The sequence below is a fragment of the Podarcis liolepis genome, assembly GCF_965112155.1.
Source record: "Podarcis liolepis genome assembly, chromosome: 11".
NCBI classification, from domain to species: Eukaryota; Metazoa; Chordata; class Lepidosauria; order Squamata; family Lacertidae; genus Podarcis; species Podarcis liolepis.
Genome location: NC_139565.1, coordinates 33,379,654 through 33,397,675, shown reverse-complemented (window position 1 = coordinate 33,397,675; position 18,022 = coordinate 33,379,654). Strand labels below are relative to the sequence as shown.

Sequence of the window (18,022 nt, the reverse complement as noted above, 5' to 3'; positions counted from 1 at the left end):
GGCCAGCACCTTCCACCACATATGCTAGTTTAGGGGATACAGAGCAGGCCAAACAAGGCACACAACCCTAAGTTTAGATGACACACTAGCCAAACCTTGGTTTAGTGTGACATGACAGCAAAAAGGACCAGGGAGAAGCAAAGCTGCTATCAGCTCCATTCTAGGAACTCACATGAATACATGTTTTGCCAAGCCAAGGTTTGGCTTAGTGTAACATGTAAACTAAGCTAAAGTAATGCATTTATTCAGAACTGAAGAGTGTCTATGTTTTGTTGACAAAATAGATGCTTGCAGATTTTCTTTTTTTTTTTTAATAATATTTTATTAGAATTTTTTCAAAAATTTAACATCAACAAAAAATAAACAGAAATCCAAACAAAAAAGCAATAAAAACAACAACAACGACAACAACAACAAAAAACAAAAAACAAAAAAAAGAAAATACAAAGATAAAAGAGCATAAAAAGAACACTTTTTTATATTAATAACTTTCCAAACCTTATTCTCTTTACTTCCACCCGCCTTCCCTTCTTGTATTCTACTTTAAAAAGTTTGATCAGCAAGATCGTTCATTATTCGTTTTAAACCTTTATCCCTCCCTTTTCAATCTTATTTATCTTAGCCGCTAGAACCCCTTCATTTCATTTTCAGAGCCTTCAACATTCATAAATTTTACAATATTTTTGTAGATAAACTTTAAACTTCTTCCAGTCCTCTTCCATCTGCTCCTCTCCTTGATCTCGGATTCTGCCGGTCATCTCTGCCAGTTCCATATAGTCTATCACTTGTGTCTGCCACTCTTCCAAGGTGGGTAGATCTTGCGTCTTCCAATGCTTTGCAATAAGTATTCTTGCTGCTGCTGTAGCATACATGAAAAAAGTTCTATCCTTCTTTGGCACCAATTGGCCGACTATGCCCAGGAGAAAGGCCTCTGGTTTCTTCAAAAAAGTATACTTAAATACCTTTTTCAGTTCATTATAGATCATTTCCCAGAACGCCTTAATCCTTGGGCACGTCCACCAAAGGTGAAAGAATGTTCCTTCAGTTTCTTTACATTTCCAACATTTATTATCAGGCAAATGATAGATTTTTGCAAGCTTGACTGGTGTCATGTACCACCTGTAAACCATTTTCATGATATTTTCTCTTAAGGCATTACACGCCGTAAATTTCATACCGGTGGTCCACAACCGTTCCCAGTCAGCAGACATAATATTATGACCAATGTCTTGTGCCCATTTTATCATAGCGGATTTAACCGTTTCCTCCTCCGTATTCCATTTCAACAACAAATCATACATTCTCGACAGTATCTTAGCATTGGGTTCTAACAGTTCTGTTTCTAACTTTGATTTTTCCACCTGGAAACCATTTTTTTTGTCCAAGTTAAAGGCCTCTCTTATTTGAAAATAATGTAACCAATCCTGCACCTTATCTTTAAGTTTCTCATAACTCTGCAATTTCAACCTGTCACCTTCTTGTTCCAAGATCTCCGAGTATCTTGGCCATTTAGATTCCATATTTAACTTTTTCAAGGCTTTGGCCTCCATTGGCGACAGCCACCTGGGGGTCTTACTTTCCAGCAAGTCTTTGTATCTCATCCAGACATTAAATAATGCTTTTCTAACAATATGGTTTCTGAAACCTTTATGAACTTTAACCTTGTCATACCACAGATATGCATGCCACCCAAAAGCATTATCGAATCCCTCTAAATCCAATATGTCGGTGTTCTCAAGAAGTAGCCATTCCTTCATCCAGCAGAAAGCTGCTGCTTCATAGTATAACTTAAAGTCTGGCAGGGCAAACCCCCCTCTGCTCTTAGTATCAGTAAGAATTTTAAATTTTATTCTGGGCTTTTTGCCCTGCCAGACAAATCTAGAAATTTCTTTTTGCCACCTCTTGAAACAATCCATCTTGTCTATAATTTGTAACGTCTGAAACAAAAATAACATTCTTGGCAATACATTCATTTTAATAACCGCAATTCTCCCTAACAAGGAAAGCTTCAAATTGGTCCAGATTTCAAGATCTTTTTTCACTTCTGACCAACACTTCTCATAGTTGTCTTTAAATAGGTTAGCATTTTTTGAGGTCATGTTCACCCCAAGGTACTTCACTTTTTTAACCAGTGATAAACCTGTTTCCCTCTGAAACTCTTCCTTCTCAATTGGTGTCATGTTCTTCTCCAGCACCTTTGTTTTTAATTTGTTCAATTTAAAACCTGCCACCTGACCAAATTCTTCTATTATTTTCAACGCTCTATTGGTACTAGGGATTGGCTCCTTTAGTGTCAGTACTAAGTCATCTGCATACGCTTTAAGTTTATATTGTTTAGCTCCGACCCGTATACCCTGGATCTGCTGGTCCCTTCTAATCATATTCAGCAAGACCTCCAAGACAGAAATAAAAAGCAGCGGGGAGATTGGGCAGCCTTGTCGTGTCCCTTTCTCTATCCTGACTTCTTCTGTAACTGCATTGTTCACTATTAATTTTGCCTTTTGTTCTGAATAGATCGCGCCTATACCATTTCCAAACCTTTCTCCCACCCCCATCCCTTGTAGGTTTTTCATCATAAAGCTCCAAGAGATATTATCGAAGGCTTTCTCCGCATCAATAAATATCAAAACAGCTTTTGTGTTTATATCCGCTTGCAATTTTTCCAAAATATCGATCAAGTTTCTTGTATTATTTGACATATATCTGCTTGGGAGAAAGCCTGCTTGGTCTTTATGTATCATCCCATTTAGGACTTTTTTCAATCTTTTAGCCAAAATATCAGCAAAAATTTTGTAATCCACATTAAGTAGGGATATGGGGCGGTAGTTCTTCAATTGCGTCTTTTCAGTCTCATTTTTCGGTATTAGTGTGATAAATGCCTCTTTCCACGATTCCGGCGCTCTCTTCCCCTCCATAATTTCATTACAAACCTCCGTTAATGGTTGAGTTAAAAAGTCTTTCAAGATTTTGTAATACTTGGAGGATAGTCCATCTGGGCCTGGAGACTTGCCTAGCTGTAAATTTTTTATGGCGCCTTCAACCTCTTGTTCAGAAATTCTCTCATTCAAAATTAATTTGTTCTCTTGAGATATTTTTTGTAATCCATTTATTTCTAAAAAAATTTCAATCTGTACCTCATTCTGTGGCCCTTGTGCATACAATTGTTTGAAGTATCTCTGGAAACAGTCTTTAATTTCCTTTGGGTTTTGTATATTCCTCCCATTTACTTCAAGGTTAGTCACAATATTTAATTTTTGTCTTTTCTTCAGCTGCCAAGCTAACAATTTTCCACACTTATCAGCCGACTCAAATGTTTTTTGTCTCATCTGTTTAATTTTCCATTCTATGTCCTGATTGACCAGTTTTGAGTATTGTGCTTGGTATGATTTAATTTCTCGCAAAATCTCCTGTGACTTTGGTTTAGATCTTAGTCTCTTCTCTCCTTCTTTAATTTTTTCTAGAATCTTTCCTTTTCTCTCCTCTTGAAGTCTTCTCTTTATGGCATTTTGTTGGATCAAAAAACCTCTCATTACAGCTTTACTTGCGTCCCAGATTCCTCTCTTTTCCACCGTAGTCTGCAAATTTATTTCGAAGTAGTCTTTTATAGTTTTTTGGGCCTTTTTAGTGATTTCTGGATCTCTAAACAAGGCATCATTCATTCTCCATCTGAAGGAACCAATCGGTGTTAATTTCATTTCCATTCTCACTGGGTTGTGGTCGGAGCAAGTTTTTGGACAGATTTCCACCTTTCGAATCTTAGGTGCCATCCCTCTTGTAATCCAGATCTGGTCAATTCGAGTCCAGGTCATGTGAGTTTCAGAGAAAAAAGTCCCCTCTCTGCCTGTGGGGTTTTTAGTTCTCCAAATGTCAATCAAGTCCATGTTGTCTGTCATTTCAAAGAAAATCTTTGGTAGTCTTCCATCTTTAGTAATTAACTGTCTTTCAGATTTATCCATATGTGTCGACACCACACCGTTCATGTCTCCCATCAAAATAATATTTTGATCCATGTAATCCAACAGCGTCTCATGCAGCTTCTTGTAAAATTCTGATTTCCCCTCATTAGGTGCGTAGACTCCAATTATTAATATTTTCTCTCCTTGATATTGTATTTCAATTGCTACGAATCGCCCATGTTCATCTTTAAGGAGGAATTTTGGTGATAATTTCTCTTTTGCATATATCACAACTCCCCTCTTTTTAACTTTATCTGATGAGATGAATTCTTGACCTAATTGTTTATTTATCAGTAGTTTTCTATGGAGTCTTGTTATATGTGTTTCTTGTAAACAGATCAGATCTAATTGTTCCTTTTTTAAGATGTGAAAGATTCTTTTCCTTTTACTAGGGGAGTTCAAACCTCTAATGTTCCAGGTTAAGATCTGCAGAGACATGTTGTAATCACAATCGAGTTCCTCCAACCGCTCCTAAAAGTTGCTCTTGTTCTGGCGGTTGTTTCTCTTTCTCAAGTTGGTCCAACCCCAAGGGGTGCCTTCCCAAGTCAGGTGATCTCAGGCCTGGTAGTTCTGGTACTCTTGTTCTGGCCTCTTTTCGCAGGTCCTCACCGAAGTCTCTCAAGAAGCTCACTTTGTCTTCCTTGGATCTTATCTTTATTTTCTTTTGTTTAAATGAAAACGAAAGGCCTTGTGGAAATTCCCACCTGAACGGGATGTTGCTCTTCCTTAACAGGCCTACCAGGTCTGCGTAGTTAGCTCTAAGGTCCAATAGATATTTTGGGATATCCTTAAAGATCTCAGTTCTGACACCTTCTATCACGAGTGCTTTCTGATAATGGAGATTCAAAATTTTATCTCTTTCTTCCCTTGATCTTAACGAAATTAAACAGTCTCTTGCTCTATTTTTCCTTTTTACTCTTCCCAATCGGAAGGCACTCACTATCTTAAATTCTTCCTTCTGCGGATCCAAGTCCCAGTATTCTTCCAATTCCGAAGTAAGAAATTCAATTAGTTCCCCTTCTTCTGATTCTGGGACCGCTCTTATTCTCAAATTAGTTTGTTTCTCTTTAAGTTCAATCAAAGCGAATTGTTCCTTATAGTCATCCAATCTTCTATTTATTGGCGGTATCTTCTCCTCCACCGCCAAAACTCTCTCTTTTGCTTCCTCTGCTGTTTTCTTTGTCTCCTTAGATTCCTGCAGCAACTTATCAATAGCCTGGGTATTAATGTTCACTTTCTGTCCCACATCATTCACCTTCTGTCCAAGATCTTTAATAGTTGAGGTGTTTAAATCTATCTTAGCTGTCAAGTCTTGTATTGCCGACAGGATCTTATCCAGTGTAGCTGGATCCGTTCCTGCTCCTTCTGTAACTTGAGTGACAGGGAGTCCCACAACAGATGCTCTTCTGTATGATTGTTGCTGTGCCTGTAATTGCTGTTGTTGTCTAGTTTTGGCCCTAGTCGCCTTCTCTTGAGCCTTCTCAGACGCTTTATCTTGTTGTTTATCCTGATCCATTACTCAGCCACTGGGATTCAAGGTCGTTCACACAGTTCGCAGCACTCCCAGGCTTGTCTTTAAACAACCAGAAAAATGACAGCTGCAGTGGAAAATCCCCAGCAATGTCACAAAGTTCCTCTAGGGGAGCAGAGTAGCAAAATGTTTCAAGGTGAAGATCATGCAACAATAAACTTCCCAAATGCTGTACAAATAGTATCAATTATGAACTTAAAAGTATCCTTTTTTAAAAAGTTGCCAGTCTCTTTCAGTCTCTTACAGAGAGTCCACAATATAAATCAAAGTGTCCGTAGAGATGGTGCATTCAAAGTGACCTTAAGTTATTTAGGCAGTCCAAAATCAGATATTTAAATGATGATTTCCCCCCCCTTTCCCAACTTATAGGGGGGGGGGGTCGGTTTTGCCAGGCAATGAAGTTTAGCTCTTTACAAACAGTCAGTCTTTACAGTTCAAAGCTTCTTTGTCCCTTGCTTTCAAGTATTTACAGGATCGGCAAAGCGGGCTTCCTGTTTACACTTTGCCGATTTCAGCCCAAATTCCTTAACAACGTCCAAGATCAAAGTCAAAGTCAAATTTAACGCTCCTTTATATCAGTTCTTAATCTTTGGTCTTTTCCAAGTTCCCCAATTCTTACTCACGGATAGATGTTTCAGATCAGATTTTCACAGGAAAAAGGTCAGCGCTCTCCGGTAACTGCTGTGCAGCTTCGCTCCGTAGAAGTAGCGATCGACTCACAACACAGCGCAAATCCCCGCTCCTTTGACAGTTCGGGGGTGCGCAAAACGTGTCCGCTGAGTCCCACGGCCCCAAGCTTCTCCCGCTTGCGGGTTTTTTAAGGGTCCTCCGCTTTCGCTGCCGCGGTGGACCCGATTTCTACAGAGCTCTCCCTCCCGTTCAGAGGGAATCCGCCATTACCGTTGGCGCCGCCTCCGGAAGCCGATGCTTGCAGATTTTCTTTCTGCTAACCTGGAACCTGATAACTAAATAATAACAGCAAACAGTTTTGATATTCTCATACATTAATGGATGATGCCCAATTTTCTGCCTATAGGCTATATATGTAAGGTAATTTCTTGTTAAAGATGCACAAATTTATGAAATTCTTAGGCTGTATTGGGGAGCAAATAAGGGAAAAAACACTGCAGGCAGGCAGTAAAACAAAATAATAATAATAAGGTAGACTGATAATTAATGTGTCCACATATGATTTATAAAAATAAAAGGCTTGCTCTTCGAATGGAGCACACAATGAAATTGGCACAACTTCAGGAATTTCTGATGAGATATTTCTAATATTCAGTCTGACTAAAGACAGCAGAAGGTAACATCATCTGTGTTGGTACAGTGAATAACTTCACTGTAGTCAGGCTTGTGCTGGCAAACTGCTTTGGGAATTGCATCATTAATTTAAATCCTGCCTAACAAGATCTGCTAAATATCCCTAAATAAGTTTATCACTCATAGAACAATATAAAAGCCTCCTAATCCAAAGTTGCTATTCTTATTGAAATATTAAAATCAATAGACTGACTTAGGCAGGCTTTATCTTACAGTCCTATTATCTACATGTACAATAGAATAAGGCGGTAGAATGAATGGGCTGTCCAATTTCAGCTTGCAGGCATGTGGTCACAGTTCTGAACACCCTGTTACATACACTCCAACATTTCTCCAATGAAAATAGGGACATCCCATAATGATAATTTTACTATTTATACCCCACACACCTTACTAGCTTGCCCTACCGTACCCTCCAAAATTTCTCCAATGAAAGTAGGGACATCCTAAGGAAAAGTGGGACATTCTGGGATCAAATTAGAAACCCACACACCACAGACCCTCCAAGTGTCCCTATTATTATTATTTTCCAGGGATGTCCCTGATTTAGAGAAACCATCCCAGTTTCTGATTTGATCCTGGAATATCCCATTTTTCCTTAGGATATCCCTGTTTTCATTGGATAAATGTTGGAAGGTTTGGAGTTATTCGACACCTGAGCTGTCTGAAGGAAATCCTGTATAGGGAAGGTTTTTTTTTAAAAAAATGTTTACTGTTTTATTATGTTGGAGCTGCCCAGAGTAGCTGCTCAGAGGGTATAAATAGTAAAATTATCATTATGGAATGGGACGTCCCTATTTTCATCAGAGGAATGTTGGAGGGAATGACACTTTCACTTCAGGGTGATAGCTGGATGCCATGATTTGGCACCCAGCTGGATGTCATGACCTAGGGCCATAACTCAGAGGTATCATAACTCAGAGCCATACCTCAGAGCTGTAACTCAGAGATGACATAACACTGAAGTTTGCACATCATGTACACAGCTAACCTCAGCCTGCTGAGTCTGCATAAACACGTTCCCACAGTTACAACCACAACTGCAAGGCCAGTTATGCCTGGCCTGCCCTGGCCTAAGCTTGAGATAAGGGAGCGTCAGGAAGTAAAGGTAAAGGACCCCTGGAACGTTAAGTCCAGTCAAAGGCGACTATGGGGTGTGGTGCTCATCTCACTTTCAGGCCAAGGGAGCCGGCATTCATCCACAGACAGCTTCCCGGGTCATGTGGCCAGCATGACTTAACCACTCCTGGTGCAACAGAACACCATGACAGAAACCAGAGTGCACGGAAATGCCGTTTACCTTCCTGGCACAGCAGTACTTATTTATCTACTTGCACTGGTATGCTTTTGAACACCTAGGTTGGCAGAAGCTGGGGCAGAGTAACAGAAGCTCACCCCATCATGTGGATTTGAACCACGACCTTCCGATCGGCAACCCCAAGAGGCTCAGTGGTTTAGACCACAGCACCATCCACATCCCTCTTCAGGAAGTAACTGTCCTGTAGCCAATTAGAAGACTACCTGACTTAGGAATGCTTTGTCCACATGCGATCCTAGCCAATAGTGAAACAGGAAATCATGTGCCTGTGTTTGCTACAATTGTATAAATGCTTTGTGCATTCTTTGTTCTAGACTTAGTCTTTTGGGAAGTATCCAACTGAGACTCTGTTCTGTGGCTCAGAATAAAATATTTTTTTCCCTTTCAACCCACTGTCTCTTTATTGGCTTGGGAGGGACAGCGTTTTCAATTTGGTATCATGGGGCACCCCAGTAAAAGGTTCCAGAGGGAGGTGCTTCTGTCCAGATGCTCAGTTGGGGGCCAATGGGCCACAGCACTCCCCAAAATGGCACTGCGTGGACAGGCGGAGTCCCCCAGATCCCGAGCGGCCCCCCCATCATGTGGAATAACGACTCAAGACAACGTGCTATGGGGATTAAATTGGCCACAACTTTATTAAATTTCAAATGTGGGTAGACCTTGGCTCAGGCATTAGGCGTTATCCCTCACCAGTCCCCAGCCGGGGACCTGGGGAGCATCAGGGTTATCCAGTGTGTGTGTGGGGGGGGATGGGCCAGCTCTGGATAACATATGTTCAAGCAGAGATAGCCACCCCTGTTACGCCACCGCTGCTGCAGGGGAGAGCAATGACGACCTTTCGGCGTACGGTCAAAGCCTCCCTTCAGAAACCCCTTTAACGGGGAACCCTGGTATTGCCGCTGCAAAGAGGAAGATGGACTAAAGGATTCCGCCCAAGGCCTGATACCGCCAAAGTTGTGACGTTTTGCTAGAGGAAAGGCGAAACCTGCCAATGCAGGGAAATTCCTTTCCGGCCCTTTAACAGCGACCTTAACGTAGCAGTGCCCGCATACCTGTGAAGAAAAGTTAACCTGCAAACCTGTGAAGAAAGGTTAACCTGCAAAACAAGACATTAACTGAGGGTGGGTAGGGTGGGAGAAGCTCTGGAGCCAAGTGAGGATTCCCAGGTAATATCCTCCCTCTATTGTGTGGGCAGGTAGTCCCTCCCCTACCTGGCCTGGTCTCCTTGGCAACGCTCCCCCCAGGTGGGATTGGACAGCTGACTGAGGTAGGCGGAGACCTCCAAGTATCCCACCTGAGGGAAGGCAAAGCCAAGCCTATGCTGATGCTCCAGATCCAGGGGCTGCACGCGTCCACGCAAAGGGTGCCCCCCCCGTTTTATGTGTGGAGCGGTCATTCCTGAAGGGGTCGCCTTTATTTGATATACAGCATAGAGTACAGCAGAATCAACACAGAATCAACCCTGCAAAATAATTAAGCAGCCATTGGATTGGTTGATTCAGGATACATACCCAATGTCAATGCCAAAATCTACTTACATCTGTAATCCATAAGGTTGTGGCCTATTTGAACCCCAGATGTTTGTCCTGTGTGTTTATTGTATTTTTCCATGGTACAGGCCCTGCCAGCCCCGGGTTTCCTGCTCCCGGGGCCACAATAAAGCTTGCTCACTTAAATGGCCGCATTGCAGCACTTATACTCTATTAAAGTGATTCCCCTATAGCCTTGCACCCGCCTAAACATGCTCCAGAGGCTCCCCAACCTCCCAGGAAAGATTTAGGGAGCAAAGCTGCAGAGGGCCATAGCTCAGTGGTAGATCATCTACCTTGCATGCCAAAGGTCCCAGGTTCAACCCCTGGCTTCTCTAGGTAGGGCTGAGAAAGACCATGCCTGAAAGCCTGGAAAGCTGATGCTGGCTGGTGTGGACAATACTGAGCTAGAAGGAATAGTGATCTGACTTAGGGCCCATTCTGTTGACAAGCACCTTCTCAGCAAATGGACAACATTAGATACATTGTTGGTATAGCTGCTTACACACACACACACACACAGAGAGAGAGAGAGAGAGGGGGGGGGGGTTTCAGTGAAGCTTTGATTTGAATGCCAGTCATAAAAAACAAAAAAGTAACAAATAAATAAATCAATAAAAATAGGCCAAACTCTTGAGAGGTAACATAGCTGACAGTTATCAGTTGAAATTAATGAACAGTAGGAAGTCAGCTACAATCAAGCTGTGAAAAGTCTCTCCAGGGAAGTTCAAAAATATCCTGGATTGAAGATGTTCAAAGTTAACTTCAAAGCAAAATAAAGAAAAATAAAGAAAAACAAACAAAAATCCTCAACAAAAATCCATCATGACCAAAACCTAAATTGAATGTTTGTATTTTTTATATATATCTTTTACAATTCTCAGGGGCAGTATTTTAAGGATTCTTAGACTACAGTCAGAAAATCTTGGTTTAACTGAGGTAGATGTAATCAGTACTCATCGATTTGCATAATTGGCATGACAGATTTCAATTATATAATTATTGTAAATATATGCAATGATACAATTAGGAGTTGTAATTACAATGCATAACTACACAATTAGGTGTTATGACATGGTAAACCCTTGTGAAGAAAGTGGGAGACCTCACTATATTTTGTAGGAAGAATGTTGTGCTATGATTAGGACATCACATTTTAATAGGAACCCTGCAACACCAATTTATGTTTATAGCTCACAAATGAATGTTAAAAATTAGGGAAATGGTGCCAAAGTGCTTGGGAGATATGTGGTTGGCTCCCTAAACGGGGGTCTTTCAGTATTGTACAGTTTAGTACCGATATTAAACAACCTGTCCAGCATAGAATTTGCACACCATAACATATCTTAAGAGTGAAGGGTAGTTAAATGTAGCCTGAAAAGGGAAGTGATTCCCATGAAAGATTTTGCACTGCATTATAAAGCTTGGCTTGAATCCAGAACTTTGCTCCTGCCAACAGAAACAAAGGAGGCAAATTTGCCAACTCCCCTCCCCCTCCAGAGGGGGCTCCAGAGGAGTTTCTGAATTTTGGAAGGGTTGAGAGACCCCCAAGAACTGTGGGGCAACTGCAAAGGAAAGGGTGAATTGCTTAAAATTATCTCCTCCTTTCCACAACTGGTTCAAAAGTCTTTCATGGATAGGAGAAGCCCTTCCATTTGTAAAAGTAAATGGGTAAATAGGTAAAAATCTATCTTCACTATACAGGGTATTGAGTTAAGTATTAGCAGTAAAGAAGAATAGTAACAATGCACATACACCTTCCTTGCTGTTTAGAAATGGGGAGGAACTTTCCCATATGATCTTTGGGCATTAAATTGAGATCTCATTGAATTGAGATCATGACTCAATTGTGTACCCATTACCAGTTTAAAATAGCTAGGTTGTTCTTTAACTCAATAGAAGGAAAATGCATCAAAACACAGTATTTCAGAAGAAATGACAGAATAGGTATTGATTGCATATAGTGCTTCCCCAACCAGTGGTTGGAGTTTGCTGGATGAAGATTAAATGGCAGCGTATATGCAGCCTGCATTGTGGTGCAAGCTATAGCTTCACAATTGCCCATATAAGTGGTGGATAGAAGGTATCATGAATTAGACATGAATCTGAGACCTACAAAACTGAGCCAACCATTTGTGGAGTCACCTCTTTCCAATTATACTGAATGAAGAGCAAAGCCTAAGCATTTTCTTTAATCTGTAACACTTACACCTTCATTATGGGTCTCATTTAGAGATGCTTCTCAAATACTATATCTCCCCCTATGTATTTTGGAGTTCCAGTCTTCTTTCTGAAGTGAAACCAAGGGAAACTTGCAATTTAATTCTGCAATTCCATTTTCAATTCCCAAATTTTCTGTGCTGCAAATGCAGGAACAGCCTTCCTCATCTTCTTCACCTTGACAGCCCCTGCAGCTTCCCCCAAAGGCTCAGTGAGCTGGGTGGAGAGGGAAGGGCTAATCCCTGAAAATTAGGTGGAGGCAACATCCATGAATGGCATTCCCACAGGTGGAGCTTGTCTCTACCTGACCTCCTTCCTCAGTCCCACATGCCATAGCCACTTCATTCATCAGGGTCCCTGGAACCATAGAGGAACACCTTTCATCAGCCCTATTAAACATGTATATTTCTGAATCAAACCCATTGCAAATGAATGAATGAATGAATGAATAAATAAATAAATAAATAAACCACCACCCAATACTGTTAAAACCACAAACAAACCCATGCACCTTGATGTAATCGTACACATTTTATTCAAGGCTTTTCTGTTTTGTTTTGTTTTGTTTTGTTGCTTTTGCATTCTATCAGAACACTCATTTATTATGTGATTTTTATCTTTTCATTGGTCACTCCACACCTATGGAATTTTGTCCCCCAGGAAAATGTACAGAAGAGGAATTTAAAGAACTTTAATTAACTGCTTGGTTTTAAGGAAGTTTAACATAGTTTTAATTTCATGCTTATATTATTGTGTTATTATTATCATTCATAATTATTCCATTGTACTCCACATTGCGAGAACTTATGTGCCCTGAAAGACATTTTGGGCATCATTTAATAAACCAATATTTTGCCTTCTTTTCATCAGCAATGAACTCAAAACGGGTTAATGCAACGAAGCCACAAATACACTGAAAGCAAACCTCACAGAAAGCTCTGTTTCTGAAATTGATTATAAAAAGTCTCTTCTTAAAATGGAATTCAGAAAGAGTGGAAATGGAAGTCAGAGTAAACAGGAAGCAATAAAGAATGGCATGGAGAAAATCCCTTGATGCTAGCCTGGCTTAGTTGCATAATAGCAAGAGATTTGGGATGAGAGCAGCTTTGAACGAAGCATTACAGAAGATAGGCATCAAGCAAAGCTCTGACTGGAAGACACGCCACAGCCATTTTTAAACCATCTTCATTTAAATACTTTACAACAGAAAGAGTGGAGTTTAAATTCATACATAGTAATTTGTACTTACTGTGTTGGCAGTTCCTTCCCATAAATTCGCCAGGACACTCACATGAATAGTTAGCTACCAGATCTGTACAAATGCCACCATTCTTGCAGGGTTCAGCTTCACATTCGTTCACATCTGTGGGGAATGCCCAGTGACAATATTAGACAGATATTCAAAATAACATTTACATTTTACACAATAAGAAAGTCAGACACTTTGTGAGATTGTGTATGGTAAGTACGACTAGCAAACATATTTTCACTGTAGAATGCAATAAGGCATAAACTATTTTAACACTGTTGAAACTCTTATACCTTTCCCTCCCTTTCAAATACACAATTAAGGACCAACCAATAATCTCTCTCTCTCTCTCTCCCTCCCTCCCCCCTCTCTCTATATATGATACAATGTATTCAAATTAAGACACTTTAACACCTCAGTTAGTTTCAGTGGAAGACAGCTATATGATCAACCCACTTTCATTGAAACTGATGTGAGATAAAAGAGCATTATGAGATTTTGACATAAGCCATAACTGGAAGAGGAGAGTGCATAATTGATGGCTGCAGAAACTTAGACACTATACTTTGTCCCACAGTATCAAGATATGGCAATAGATGTAGCAGTTTCTTTGGCTGCATTTTTATTGTATTTCCAAAATGAAGACCATAATGTTTTAAATAAGAAATGTTCACTCACTCCCATTAAGGGAACCAGTCCTTTACTATCTCCTGCCCTTCACTTAAAATTGATAGAAATTGATCCATTGGACTGCACACAGCTCTGAAAAGTACTGTAAAGCTATTTCTTCAGTGTCTACTCTAGAAGAGTTGTGATTCAGTCAATATCACCTTCACAGTAGGCCCTTACTCTGTGGAAAATGAGATCTACTTCAGGGCAGAATTTGCCAGCTATATGGAAAATCCTAAAAGGGGTCAACGTAGCTCTTCCTCCCTATAAAGGTCACATAGTATGAAGTCCTTCAAAGGTGACAGCTTTCAACATGGAATAACATGAGGACCCATTCCTATGAATGAAACATTGTCTGAAGCAACCTCGCCCCCCCCCCCCGTCTACTAGAATTGGATCTTGCCTGAAGAGAGTGAATATTGGTTGAAAGTTAAAACTTTCTCAATGATATGGAGAGAGTTAATAATTGCCCCCCCCATTTTAATTACCTTTAATATATACTGGGATAGACATCTTAGTAATGCCATTAACTTATTTCCCATGTAATTTCACACTTTAAAAGTATGCTTCCAGGGAAAGAATTCCCATCATTTTTATTGAACCTGATTACCAAAAGTGACTGTATATGTAACCAGTACTTTGACAGATTGTATTATTACTACTAGTGTTGTTGAAAAAACAATTTGAAAGGTCATATGAAAGAAAGTTAAAAGTCATTAGAGGAATAGTTCAAAATTACAAGAACATTTCAGTCTACAGACAGAATAAGCACTTTTCCAAGAGAACAAGGTTTTCTTGTGCAAGTAAAATTTGCAACCAGGTGCTGTCACATTATTTAAAAAATAGTCTATGTTACAAGTAACAGGAAGGAACAGAAAGCAGGTAAATACTACCTGTCAAAGTTGTACAGTACAATCCAAATGATCCCTGTGCAAAAGTAAGTCCTGTTTGGTTCAGTGGGGCTTGTTCCAGCTAAGTGGTTATAGGATTTCAGCCTTAAGCTGTACCCTAAGGGTTTCTGCACACTTACCTTTCACCTGCTCTTTCCAGGCATGGTCTATAAGTTAAAGCTCCATTTTCCCTAAGAAAACCTGGACCTGGAAAGAGCAGGGCAAAAGTGTGGCTAAGCCCTTACCTGAAAGAGTCCCATTGCACATGGTGGGACTTGCTTCCCAGTATACATGCATAGGAATGTGCTGCAGTTTTCTGTAATAGCATATACTAGTTGTTCTGCAGGAGCATATATTGGGTTAAAAAACAAAAACAAAATAAAACTCAGAAAACTTCATGAAAGTTGTTGGTTATATTTCTTGTGCACAAACTGGCCTGTCAGTACAAGAAAGGTTCACACAGATGAAGATGCCTTAATGCCGAAGGTAAACTCAATTCTGGCAAGATTATAAAGCCATCATCCTTTAGCAAATATCATTTTAAATCCCCTTGTGTATAATAGATGCTTAGCTACATTTCAATCCAGCAAAATTCTCTGACAAACCTTTTATTAAAAGAAAGGAAAAAGCTTAAATTTGTCTCTCCCTCCCAAACCTTTTAATTCCAATAAAGCCTTCGTTCTGCACAAGAACAGACATAAGAATGTCTCATTGTGAAAGCCCTCATGTTTATAGGACTGCCCTCAAATGATAACGTGAATGGATTCAATAAGCCTGATTCCTAAATGCTAAAGTCTTGTGGGAAATGAGATCACAACAGCAGTTAAGCTACCTTCAGAAGCAATATACTTATGAACACCAGATTCATCCAACTGACCCATCCCCACAGAAGTGCAGAGATAAACAGCAGGGGAGTTCAGTTGTTTTCATGTTCTGCTTGTAAGCTTCCCAAGAGCATCTGACTACCTTCTGTTAAAAATGGAACGTTGGACGAAGTGGACCTTTTATTCTGATTACTTCTGAATATGGCAATTTATCATCATAAGGTAATCAAAAGGAAAGCAAAACAAGCTCAACACTGAGAAAGAAAGGTTGGGGATAGTGGGGTGGAAACAGCCAAACCGTACAATCTAAGCCATCTGCTCAGTCCAAAGGGCTGCATTAAAAATACATCATGGGGTAATTTGCATATTTTTATTTAGCAGCAATGACGAGCATGACTGATTGGCATAATCTGATGGACATGCATTTCTTCTATCATGCTGTTTCTGGTTAGAAGTTTCAGTATCTTTTTAATTGCTTGATGATTAAGCCAAGAACTCAGAGCAACTATTCTTTATAATAGCTACATGGATAATGGTTAAAATGAATTCCACACGGCAACTTCTACGCATGGTAGGTGTAGCCTGGATTGTAACCAGGATTGTTTGCATCACATGGACGGTTTTATGTCATGGTGTGGTTGAAAATACCATGCATTAGTTTCAACTGGCCTCCATAGGAACACAAGAAGCTGTCTTCTACCAGGTCAATTTGCCCATTTAGTCCAGTTTTGTCTGCTCTAACTGGCAACAGCTTTCCAGGATCTCAGCTCAAGCAAAGTGCTTTCACCCTGGTGGAGGTACCAGATATTGAGAATGTGACCCCTTGCATGCAAAGCCTATGTTCTACCACTTAGCTATGATCAATCCCAACAGGACTCATGTGATATGTACACTGGCGCCAAGCTTGCACTTCCCTTTCAACAATAACTGGGTGGCTCACATGCAAGAGTCCAGCTGAAATGCAAGATGGAGCAGCTTTTCAACTATCACTTGAATTTCAATAACAGAAATTGCAGAAAGTTGAAATACTTTCCCCATATTTAAATATAATAGCTTTGCCAAATTATGTGCAGCTGAATCAGATTTCTTTTTTCTTCAGATAAACTAGGCTCAGTCTCTCTTTTATTTTGTCTTAAATTAGTCTCTGTTTTCCTCTACTGATACAGTGTTGCGCACTGTGTCATGACACAGACATTAAGGTTACCAGCAACCTCCAAATTTAGAAGTCAAGACATTTCATGAGAATCAAATGGCCAATAGGTCATTTTCAAAAAGCTGTCTGAACCTGAAGGGTCTCCTGGAGAGACAAAAAAGAGCAATAAACATTTCCTTCTCTCTGAAGTTCTGGGGAGGAAAGGGAGAGATTGTGCTGATTCAATATAAAATGGCCTTTTCACTCTTTATTTCAAAGGAAGAAAACAAGCCACTTTTTGAAAGAGAACTGGAGAAAAACTTATACTTTTTAAGAAATTGAAGGAAACGGATAACGGAGAAAAATAAAATACGCTCAGGGCTCAGATAATAGCTTTTGCTTGTTTGAATAAATAATCTGGAGAAAAACTGAAAATATTTACATAAGTTACACACTTTATGATAAGTGTGCTGTACTGAGTGATAAAAATGAGAATTAGCATATAAACCAGCATTTGGTCTATTGTGTGAGCCTTTCTCCAAGCAAACCCCTATTGGTGGAAATAACAATTTCTTCTTTTAACTGAGGATGGCTATATAATGCTGATTTTGGAGAATTATTTACTTAAGCTTGAAGCGTTTAAAGGCGCTACCTTCAGAATGTGAAGTATACAAAACCCAGAAGTTCCTGAATTCATGCAGTGCTACATTGTTAGAATTGGAACTGGACCTCATACAGCTGGATTCTAATTTCTGCACAGCTACTCTGGGTGGCCCTGGGCAAGTAAATTACTATTTCTCAGATTTGCTTTCCTTTTTACAATGGTATCATGACGAGTGAGGAGGGAAATAAATTAACTTTATGCACATTTCCCTGAGTGCCTTGGAAGATGATTGGGATACAAATGCAACAGTGAATTACCTCAGCAGATATATGGATGATTCAAACAAAAAATAAATATACAATTCTTGTCAAAATTGTTTGTCTGATATTCATTCTCTAAAAAGATTTGTTGATGCTGTTATGTTTGATTTCATGAAAACATCCTAATTTTAGTCCATATTTATCGGCTTTGTTCAGATGCGTGGTGATCCCCTCACCTGCTGATCACAGGGCTCAAGGTGGTTGATATTGGGAGAGTTATTCCTTTAGGTATTTGGATCCCTAGCCATTTAGGGCTTTGTATGCTGGTATTAACACCTTGAACGGGGTTTGACAGCTCACTGGCAACCAGTGCAGAACTTTCAGTGACAGATGGTCCTATCAGGCTGCCCCACTCAGCAACCTAGTAGTCACATTCTGCTTTAGGTGTAGCCTTTAGACCAGGGGTCGGCAAAGTTTTGGTGGCTTGGGCCGGTTCACGGTCCTGCAGACACTGTGG

General features: G+C 40.1%; 1 protein-coding gene across 1 annotated transcript in view; it reads right to left on the bottom strand.

The window, feature by feature from the left end:
• Positions 1–18,022, bottom strand: part of EDIL3 (EGF like repeats and discoidin domains 3) — a 247,658-nt gene that overhangs the window by 91,889 nt on the left and 137,747 nt on the right. The window contains exon 5 of the mRNA XM_083465367.1: positions 13,127–13,240. Within this exon, the coding sequence (XP_083321493.1) occupies positions 13,127–13,240 (114 nt within the window). The remainder of the gene's footprint in view (positions 1–13,126; positions 13,241–18,022) is intronic.